Source organism: Dromiciops gliroides, chromosome 1, assembly GCF_019393635.1.
Source record: "Dromiciops gliroides isolate mDroGli1 chromosome 1, mDroGli1.pri, whole genome shotgun sequence".
NCBI classification, from domain to species: domain Eukaryota; kingdom Metazoa; phylum Chordata; class Mammalia; order Microbiotheria; family Microbiotheriidae; genus Dromiciops; species Dromiciops gliroides.
In genome coordinates this window covers 427,441,151-427,452,375 of record NC_057861.1, presented here as the reverse complement: position 1 = coordinate 427,452,375, position 11,225 = coordinate 427,441,151, and the positions used below count along the sequence as shown (strand labels likewise).

At 40.7% G+C, this 11,225-nt stretch overlaps 1 protein-coding gene across 1 annotated transcript; it reads right to left on the bottom strand.

Moving 5' to 3' along the window:
- Positions 1-3,539: 3,539 nt before the first annotated feature.
- Positions 3,540-10,887, bottom strand: CCNB1 (cyclin B1). Its single transcript, XM_043975697.1, has 9 exons — positions 10,793-10,887; positions 9,832-10,008; positions 9,610-9,747; positions 7,516-7,698; positions 7,025-7,183; positions 5,917-6,153; positions 4,516-4,656; positions 3,919-4,029; positions 3,540-3,709 (listed from the first exon to the last, which is right to left on the bottom strand). Exons 1-9 carry the CDS (start codon positions 10,811-10,813, stop codon positions 3,602-3,604), a joined length of 1,275 nt encoding a protein of 424 aa, XP_043831632.1. The 5' UTR covers positions 10,814-10,887; the 3' UTR covers positions 3,540-3,601.
- Positions 10,888-11,225: the final 338 nt, after the last annotated feature.

Sequence of the window (11,225 nt, the reverse complement as noted above, 5' to 3'; positions counted from 1 at the left end):
TGTGGATTTAGAGCTGGAAGGGACATCAGAGGCCATGGAGTCCTACCCCCTCATTTTACAGATGAAGAAAGTCAGGTATAGAAAGATTAAGTGACTTGCCCAGGGTCATACAGCCAATAAGAGTCTGAAAGAGGATTCAGACTCCAACTTTCTTGATTTGAGTCCAGTGCTCTGTCATGTGCTACTTGGCTGGCTTAACCCAAGACTATAAAATACTTTTGAATGATGGGAAAAGTATCAGTGTGGTGAAGAATGATTTTAGACCTGCACCCTACAGAATAAAAATTCTGATTGGATCACTGGCAAACATTAAAAAAACATTTCCTGTTTTGTTTTTACATCATATGTTTTTCCCCCCCTTATTGATCTCTTCCCCATCCCTTATAATAGAGAGTTAGTAAATATAACACACTGAAAGACTTAGCATCACATCCAATGTGCCAAATCCATAGTCCCCCACCTCCACAAAGATGCAGAGGGAAGTACCTTTTCACATCGGGTCCAAGCTTAGTGGTAATTTCATAGCATTCCATTTGCTGTAGTCATATTCTGTTTGCATTGCAATCATTGGTATATATTTTTCCTGGTACTCCAATTTGCAAGTTCACATGTCTCCTCATGTTTCTCTGTATGTTTCTTTTTTTCCCCCATAAAAGTATTTTATTATTTTCCAGTTACATGTAGAGATGCAACATTTGTTTTTATAAGATTCTAGTTTCAAATTTTTCTCCCACCTCCCTCCCCAAGACAGCAAGTGATCTGATATAGGTTATATGCAGTCACATTAAACATATTTCTGCATTAGTCATGCTGTGCAAGAAGAATCAGAGCAAAAAGGAAAAACCTCAAAAAAGAAAAACAAAACAAAAAAATAGAGATAGTATGGTTCAATCTGCATCTAGATTCCATAGTGGGTTTTTTTTTTCTGGATTTAGAGAGCCTTTTCTATCATGAGTCCTTTGGAACTATCTTGGACCATTGTATTGCTGAGAAGAGTCAAGTCTATCACAGTTGATCAACACAGGATGTACCATGTTCTCCTAGTTCTGCTCATCTCACTCAGCATCAGTTCATACAGGTCCTTCCAGGTTTCTCTGAAATCTGCCTGCTCATTATTTCTTACAGCACAATAGTATTCCATTACATTTATATACAACAATTTGTTCAGCCATTCCCCAATTAATGGGCAACCCCTCAATTTCCAATTTCTTGCCCCCACAAAAAGAGCAGCTATAAATATTTTTGTACATGTGGGTCCTTTTCCCTTTTTTATGATCTCTTTGGGAAAAAGACCTAGTAGTGGTATTGCTGGGTCAAAGGGTATGCACAGCTTTATAGCCCTTTGGACATAGTTCCAAATTGCTCTCCAGAATGGCTAGATCAATTCACAGCCCCACTAACAATGCATTAATGTTCCAATTTTTTCCACAGCTTCTCCAACATTTATTATTTTCCTTTTTTGTCACATTAGCCAATCTGTTAGGTGTGAGGTGGTACCTCAGAGTTGTTTTAATTTGCATTTCTCTAATCACTAGTGACTTAGAGCATTTTTTCATATGGCAATAGATAGCTTTGTGTATCATATTTCTTACAGCACAGCATTTCATTACATTCAGTACCACAGTTAGTCATTCTCCAATCTGTGAGCATCTGCTTTGTTTCCAGTTCTTTTTGATCACAAATAGTAGTTATGTTATTGACCTCCTTGGAATATAGATCCAGCAATGAAATCTGTCTCAAATGGCATGGACATTTTAAATACTTTAACCTTCCAAGTTGCTTTCTTAAAAAGTTGGAGCTCTCAGGGGCAGCTAGATGGTGCAGTGGATAGAGCACTGGCCCTGGAGTCAGGAGTACCTGAGTTCAAATCCGGCCTCAGACACTTAACACTTACTAGCTGTGTGACCCTGGGCAAGTCACTTAACCCCAATTGCCTCACTTAAAAAAAAAAAAAAAGTTGGAGCTCCCATTATTGTTATTTTCTCACAATTTCTCCCACATTAGCCATCCTCGTCTTTTTGTCATCTTTGTCAACTTGCTGGGTCTGAGGTAGAACCCCAGAATTGTTTGGCACTTCAGCTGCTTTTAAAAATAAAAATTTATAAAACCATCTCCATTTCAGAAAAAAAATCACCTATCAATAAATGGAATAAACCAATAAACAAAAATACATGCACAAGACATAACAATGTGTCAAAAAATAAAAAGATTGGAATCAAGGGACTTAGAGTCCTGACTGGGACTAAACACTGTTCTGGGAAGATAAATTGAGAGGTACAAAAACTGGGGATAATAAGTTCAGGATTTTGGAAGCATGTTTGGTGAATGTTGGGTGGTTTGAGGTAGTCAAGTTGAAGGTAAGGTTGAGGTTAAATTTCCATGTGGTGACAGGATTATAAGAGTCTTCAAAGTGTTGATTGACCCTAATTTAAGGGAGGGATAACCTTAATCCTTTCATTATGTGCAGTTTTGTTTAGTTTTTTTTTTTTTAAGGAGTTGGATAACTTAAATGAGCTGTTAATTGGTGGAATGTCTCAGGTAGACCTGTGATCAGGCTCAAGTTTCTACTCCTAGGCCTTATCTGTCAAGAAGATGCAATAGGTGGGACTTTAGTCACATGACTGAAAGTAAAAGGGAAGCTAGTGTCAAAACAGTTGGTTCTATGTGTAGGAACTAGCTTTAGGCAGTAAAGTCTGTTCTAGAGTATTTTATGTTTGTTAGATATGGCCATACTTATGGGGACCCTTCTGGAACAGATGCTGTATTTTACTTGGCTATTTGCATATTGGTTAAACATATAATAAATCAAATACACTGTGCTCTACCCTCAAGTATCACCATCTTTATTCTTGAAAACCTAGATGCAGACCATTTAATTGTTTAGAATGCAACTGCAAACTGCAGACTACCAGTAGTTGGTTTTCTTGTAATATGGTAGCATTAGAGTAATACAGTAAATGAACATATACAACGTAAGTCAAAAGACTAATCTAGGGAGGCATTCATTTTAACACAGAACAAGAACTGTTGATTTAGAGGAAAGCATTTTAAAGAAGAAATGAAGAGATTAAGGAACCTAGGATAGATAGCAAGGATTGTTAAATGGAAGGAGACAGATGATTTAGAAAGCAATAATGATCTGAGCCAGATCACAAAAGCAATTCTAATAGGCAATCAACTGAACACAAAACTATTTGGCATGAAACTAAGAGTTGCAATTTGCTAATGTAAAAATCTTCACTTGCAATATAACAATGAAAAAAGGCTTTTCTTTTCTTATTCTGTCCTTGAGGCCTTTTAATTATTATACCAGCCCACAGACCTCCTTTATCTGTGATGAAGGCATAGCACTTAATTGTTTTACTCATTAGACCGAATATAAATTCCAGGTTGATTCAACCTTTACAGGCATTAAGTCTAACCTGAACAAACAAAATCCCTAAAATGCTTCTGAGAGATTGACATTAAGAAAAGTTAACACATAAAAAGTAAAAGGGACAACAGAAAACTTTATTATGACAAATATTTGGGAGCTATAATATGTACAAAACGGCACATGGTGCCAATTTTATTGCAGATTTCACTACAGTTCAAGATCGAGTTACACTTTTGTTAGTGGCTTGGCTAGATCTTGAATTACTACAGAATTCAGCTGTGCAATAGTGCTGATCTTTGCATGCTTAGTGCTGGCATACTTATTCTTGATAGCCTGAAAGAGTTAAAAAACATTGGTTGACATTAAGGAAAACAAATCACCACACACAGATCTTAGAAGTGCTAAGACAACTGAACTGTATATGCACCAGTCTACAAAAAACTAAAACTTTTTAACCCCCATCCACACCCACACACATCCACACCCATTGCCTTTGGCTTAACCCAGAAATTTCAGCATGGTTCCTATCCATTTCCACTTACCATGTGCTTTGTAAGGCCCCGGTTCACCAAGATCACATTCTTAGCCATGTGCTGCATTACGGGAAGAAGGGCCTCCTCAGTATAAGACATGTAGTGTTGAAGAGTTGGAGTCTATGAGTCAAAGTATCAAATGAGAAAAGAATTGTAAAGCACTCAGGACAGTGTCTGACACATAGTAAGCACTATATAAATGTTAGCTATTATTATTAGCACTAAGAGATTAAATGCTAAACTACACTTTTCACAAAATGAAAACTGCTACCTAGATTGATGGCAGTTAAATGTGTGTGTGTGTGTGTGTGTATCCAGGGGAGGTAGATGACTGTTGTTTGTAATCAGATATCATTTTAGAGAAGAGGTACTGAAGTGACAGAGGGACAATTAAGAACTTACATCAGAGTACTAGCTACTCATTCTATAGAGAATCTTCATTTTTGAGGCCTCTCTCTCATTTGGTTTGGGGGTGAAATCAGAAGAAACAGTATCTTAGTATCTACTTTATAAATAAAACTGGCCTTAAGCAGATTTACAAGCTGAGAAATCACAGAACAAAAATATAGGTGCCAAGAAGTTCACTAAAGTATAAAATAGGCTTACCCATTCACCATTATCAAGGACTTTCAATGCCAAACAAAATGCACTTGCTGCAATCTGGGAAGGAGGGAAGTGGACCATTTCGTAGTCTACCATTGTGAGTTCCATCAGGTATTTGGCTAAGGTGTGTTGTTCAATGTCAACCTGGAATGAGAAGTCATTTTCTTCTTGGCAAAGAGTGCACTAAATTTGTTTGGAAACCATTTGATCTAAGAAAAGTATCAAGTTCCACTAAAGAAAACTAGAACCACAAACCCCTAACTTTAAATTTCCATGATCATAATCATAGCCTACTGACTTTAGCCAGCCACATCAATACCAGGCCAGGCTTCATATCCTATCCAACTGTCAATATAGGTTACCTTCTGGCCATTTGCCCTACCAATACAATCTCTGGACTTCCCAAAACAATGCCCTGAAAGACTGAAATCTACTGTACTGATTTGGGGAAATTCAGCCCATAGTCTAAATTGTTCTGAATAGTTGTTCCGAATGGTGAGAAAGTACAAAATCCTCTGTATCTTACTACCCTTAAACCAGACAGATCTAGTTACCTTCTTGGCATTATGAGACCTAAGCAGCACCCAAAAATGTCTTGCCTCTAAGATCTTAAACTCTGAAATTCTCTTTGTCCACAATTTCCTGTCCTTCTCCATCTCCCAATGCCTCACCCTTCCTAAGTCTGGTCACTGCCTTCACCCTGACCTCTGGATTCTCATTTCTTGCTTTGCCAGTCCATAACCCCTTCCTTTCGAAACTTGGTTTCTTCTCTTCAGTCCTGATCCTATAGTTACCCAATTTAACCCATATTGGCAGGATGCTACTTACTGTCCTTAGCCTGAGTCCCTTGCTCTGCCACTGTTCAAGCCCTCAATCCTTAACAGTAGGTCTCCATCATATCCCCCTTCCTCAAGAGCCACCAAGAGTAAACAAAACCATGCCCACCCCATGGCAATCCTTTCATTTGTTTTCTGATGACTATCACATGACCTACAGAAGTGTTTGGAATAAGCACAACCGCCCAAAACTAATATCCAATTGTTGTCTTTCAGGAAATCCTCTCACCTATTTTACTAGATCACTTGAAGTTGTCTACTACCTTAAAGCCCTTTACAGGCTCCAACTTGCCTTTATGGTGTTTATTTATAGTGTTATTACACTTTAAGTCTTTCATGCAGGAGCTTAAAGTTCGATTAAAATGGCCTTCTCCCCTGAAGATGCCAATTGTCACCTTCCTATCCTTATAACCATTCCTTGTTCATAAGTAGGCACTTGCCTTTCTATTCAGGTTCAGAAAAACATGAAATGTAAAGGAGTTTAGTGTGACTGGTACTTAATTAAGCCTGTTTACATTAGGCTATAATTTTATCCATACCAACAGCCTAAATCAAAGATTCAACTCACCTCTCCAACCTTGGATGCTCGGCGTAGGAAGTGCAGGGGTAAAGGACGACCTAGACTGAAGTCTAAAGCTTTTAGAATCTTCATTTCCATCTGCCGAATCTGGTGCTTGCTGTACGTGTGGTCAGTTACAAAGGCAAAGTCCCCAATTTCAGGTGGGTACATCTCTTCATACTTGCTGGCAATGAACATGGCGGTAACACCTACCAGCTGTAGCAGTTTCTTAGGTACGATATTATCCTGCAAAGATGATGAGTACAGAAATAAACTTCCCTTCATGACAGGTAGCTCCTTCAGGGACCACACCACTTCCTTGGCAGATACCACTTGACAAGAACTCAGAGAAAAACACGCTCCCCTTCCCCCTTAAACTCACAGCCCAACTAAAAGATGAACACTAATGAAAAAACACCCTTGGCAGGTTTTGACATTTTGTTTTTAAGTCATCAAAAGGTTGTTTTTAGTCACTAACCCATCTGAAGAGACATGAGACACCCCTAACCACTAATAACAGACCTTACAAAAGTTTCTCCCCTATCCTCCAACCAATATTGAGTCTTGAGTAGACATTAATTCTACCTTCCTGTTATTATAGGGCAAAGAGTGACTTAAGCTTTATAGGATCTGAAGAATCCAAGAGAAATCTCACAGTCACAATGCAGATTCAAAGGGAGAGTTCCTAATCCACTTTAAACCACGGAATTTTATATATTTGAGCAGCAATGTGGTACAGTAAGTGGAAAGAAAGTGCTGTACCAAGAATCAGGAACACCTAGACTGGAATCCCACACTCAGATATCACAACCTCAATGGGCTTATGTAATGTACTGTGTTACATAATGCTGCAGGCATCATTATCCCCATTTTACAGGTGAGGCAACTGAGGTTCAGCAAGTTAAAGTAACTTGCCTATGGTCTCACAGCTAGCATGCGGATGATTCAAAGTCTCTAAATGCCAGGCCAGTCCTTCATCCACAACACTTTATTTGCATCATGAGGGGCAACTCCAGAGTGGAAGGAAAAATTCCTCTCTGTGGAATGACAACTCCTTAGGTTTCTCAGAGATCATGACATAGTACCTCTGCAAGGACTCAAGATTACCTATACTCACCTGCATAAATCGGTCAATAATGGCTACAGTCATGTACATAGTCTCCTGTAGCAACCTGAACTTCATCTGCACTTGTACCAACCAGTCGATGAGGATGGCTCTCATGTTCCCAGTGACTTCTTGACCCACAAGGTATTTTGGTCTGATCGCCTGCTCTTCCTGCATTAAGGGGAAAAAAAAACCAAAAAGAAGAAAATCATAATTTGAAATTCTTTTTCATGAAGCAGAGTATCCTGAACACAGGAGAAAACTGCATCCAGGAAGGTCAGTTATTGCTTAATGGCTAAAAGTTCTTCTTTATGTCCAAAATAAAAAGTTCATTATTATTTTAATCCTAGTCATTCACAGACTTAATATTAGCTGTACTTTATTGGGACGGGAGAAAAATACTTAAAAAAAAAATGGTTTTGCCTCCAACTTGCATTTCCCCTGCAACCTCTTCAAATAATAACAGGGAGTCTGTTTAGGAAGATTCCAAGAAGAATACTGACCTCAAGTTGTCTAAGATAGCAATAAATATCTTTCACATATTCACTACAAAGGTTTGGATCAGTTGTATCATCTGCATCAACATCTTTCACTGCAAGTATGACATCGGAAAAAGCTTGGCACAGAAACTCTTCTGCAGGTGCACACCCAGATGTTTCCATTGGGCTTGGGGATGGAGAATCCACCTGGTAACAACAGAAAGCTCTTGGAATCAATACTGTAATGGTATATCAGACTGCAGGCAGACTTTCTGATCAGTTATCCAACCACTCAAGAAGTTATTGCTACATGGATGTCTGTTTTTTTTTTCTCAGAAAAAAAATCTTCAATCTGTATTCTATGGCAGCATCTCTTGGAGTAATAATGTATCAAATGTTGACTAGTTTTGTAAAAGCCACAAGTTTGTTGATTCGAGATTTAAACACAGGAGAAGCAAATACAAAACATTCTGGGCTTTTAGCCAGACACAATGGGGATATACAATTACTGCGTCATTTCACTGGTATCATCATAAAAGGTAAATTTGGCTATGCCTAAATTTCAAGTGATTGTTAGTTTAACAGTTACATAAGTATGCTTTAGAAGGAAAGATACTGTTGATTTGAATGGAAGGTAGGACCTTGGTTTTTTTTATCCTTCTTCCTCTCTGTACATGGGCAGGGAAAAGAATTTAATTCTAAAGGAGAGCCTAGATCCTATTTATATTGTTCAGGAACACTACTACTCACTGCTACAAAAACATTCTCTAAAGATGACACATACAAAACACAACATGCTTTGTTCTGTTGTTTTGGTTATGTCTGACTGTGACCCCGTTTGGGGTTTTCTTGGCAAAGATACTGGAGGGGTTTACCATTTCCTTCTCTAGCTCATTTTACAGATGAGGAAACTGAGGCAAACAGGATTCAGTGATTCACCCAGGGTCACTCAGCTAATAAGTGTCTGAGGCCAGATGTGAACAAGAAGATGAGTCTTCCTGACACCAGGCTTGGCACTCTATCCACTGATGCCACATTAGCTGCCAAGACACCTCAACACACTCTACTTTGTCTTAACCTTAGTGACTGAAGGGATAATCAGCTCAGCTATCAAAAGTTAAGGCTTAAGCCAGTTTTAATTGACTGAAATTACACTAAATTTGTCACATTATTCTGATCAGTCTGCTATACAGGTAGAGAAACACATCCTATTATCTTTGGCTCTAATGAATATAGTTTTTGTGTGTCAAGGAGAATGGGGAGAAAAAGCAAGAATGTGGGGAAAGACAGTAGTTGTTTCTTCTGAGAATCTCTAGGAAGCTTTATTTTCTTGCTTTAAAAAAATGTTCCAATCACACTGGAAAGTAAATAACAAAAAATTCCCAGTAGCCATACTAGTGCTTAAATTACAGGCCACCTAAACCCTGGAAAATTTCCACCACTCCTAAAACCTAACACCCTCCACCCTTTCTGCTCCCACCAAGAATATCTTTGTATTTGTTTTTTCCCTAATACAACTTTCCAGAAACACAAAACAAATGAAATTAAAAACCTGGGAGGTACACCAGTACTTTAATTGCAAACCATTTAGTGTGAAATTAACTAAATACTCAGTGTAGCATGCTGCTGTTGTTATTCATTCATTCAGATATGTCCAATACTCCCTGTGACACCATGGATTTTCTCCATGGGGTTTTTCTCGGCAAAGATACTAGCGTAGTTTGCTATTTCCATCTCCTGTGTGTACCCATTTTATAGATGAGAAACTGAGGCAAAGAAGGATTAAGTGACTTGCCTAGGGTCCCATAGCTAATATGTGGCAGAAGTTGCATTTGAATTCAAATCTTCCTGATTCCAGACCCAATGCTCTATCCACTACACCACCTAGTGGGCCTCATTATACTCAACAGAAATTCAGTAACTTTAAGTAAACATGCCAACATTCTAAAGAAGACAGTCAAATGAAAAACCACGCCAACAAGGCCAGCGAACTTGGCCAGTAGAGATCAACAGTTTCTATTTCTTGTCGACTTGATTAGTTTGATCAGCACCCTTCAATCATGTGGAGAAATATGTGGGAACATCAATGGACAGAATAATGCCTTAGGAGTCAGTTACCTTAATAGGCTCAGGAGTTAGTTTCTCTTCCTTAACAGGTACAGGTTCAGGCACAGGCACAGGCACAGGCACAGGCATCTTTTCCGCTGGTTTGGGGGCCTTTTTAGCAGCTACTTTTGCAATGGGAGCTTTGGCTTCCTGGAAAGAAGAGAAGAAAAATAAAGAAGGATTTACAGTTAGAAGAGGAAGACTCATTCATGGGAAGCTAAGTAAGGGAATTACCTTTTTCAGAGGTATTTTTGATGGAGGTGGCTGCTGTTGCTCACACACTTTGTTGCCAATATCACCCAGGGCCATTCTTGGCCTCAGCCCAGGCTTGCAGGTAGCGGTGGGTACAGGTACCCTCTTGGCACCAGGGACATTGCCCTTCAGTTTATTCTCGGCATTGACCTTCATGTTCTGCAAGGGAAACCCCCAAAATTACTTTAGAGTAAGACAAAATGGCTAAAGGGTAAAAAGTGACAAGAGTCTAATTTTACCCAGTGTTCAACGATACAGTGGTGTTAGAGCAGGAAGCAAGACCGGAAACAATAGACTCAGTAGAGGGCCCTGTCCCAGGCAGGAAAAAAATTTGACTTGATCCCCTTCCCCAAATTATTTGATTGTAGAAATCAATCTAGTCCCATAACCCCTCAACCTTCTCCCCCCCCCCCCCCAACATTCAATACTCCTTCAATTTACAGATGGGGAAAACAGCCTGGGAGGGGTTAGGACTTGCCTAAATTCCTACAACTAGGGTAAACAGGGAGGAGACCCCAGACCTCCCCCATGCCGAAGCTAGTAGCCTTTCAAGCTCCACTGAGGCTGTTTTCCCCAGAGACAAGGGGAAAGGTGCCTTTGGTTGGGTGTGGTGCCTAGACCCCATTTTAAGTTTCCCATAATTGGACTTCACCAACCCACTTCCCAAACTCTTATCTCTTGGATCTGGCCTTGGGAAAACGAGGCTCTAGAAGAGAAGCCTCTGCTCTTCTTTTCCCCCCTCCCCAATTGCCTTTCCTAGGCCCCCGCTCTCCCCTCCCCCCAGCCCCACCCGCAGTCCCCTGCCGTCCTCCCCGTGCCCTCTCCTCCTTCCCCATACAGATGACCCTTCCAGCTGTGCTCCCCCAGCGTCCCCTCCACAAAGCCAGGAGTCTGGGGGCGGGGGGAGACGAAGTGATGGGTTCCACCGCTCAGAGCAACTCACCCTAGTCACACGGAGCGCCATGACTTTCACCTTCCCAGGAGGCGGCTAATAATAGCAAAGAAACAAAGACACACAGACACACAGACACACAGACACACAGACACACAGACAGGGACAGAGAAAGCACAGATAGATGGCACTGCCCCCCCCCCAGCCTCGCTCCCCGGGAATGTAGAGCAAGCAGGCGCAGCAACAGCCGTTCGTCCCAGCACGCAGTGACGAGCCGCGGCCCAGCCTGAGGTTTAAACCCCGCGCAGCTCCTCGCTCATTGGCTAGTTCGTCGCGTTCCTTCGCCCTCTATTGGCCCGCTGCGAGTTCCTCCGAGAATGCGTTTCCTTGGCGATCCCGGCAGGATGTTCGAAAGGGGGCGGAGTTACGGGCCGGGGAGAGCGCGGCGTTACTCACGTGGTAGGGCCTGACACCGCAGCTCCCT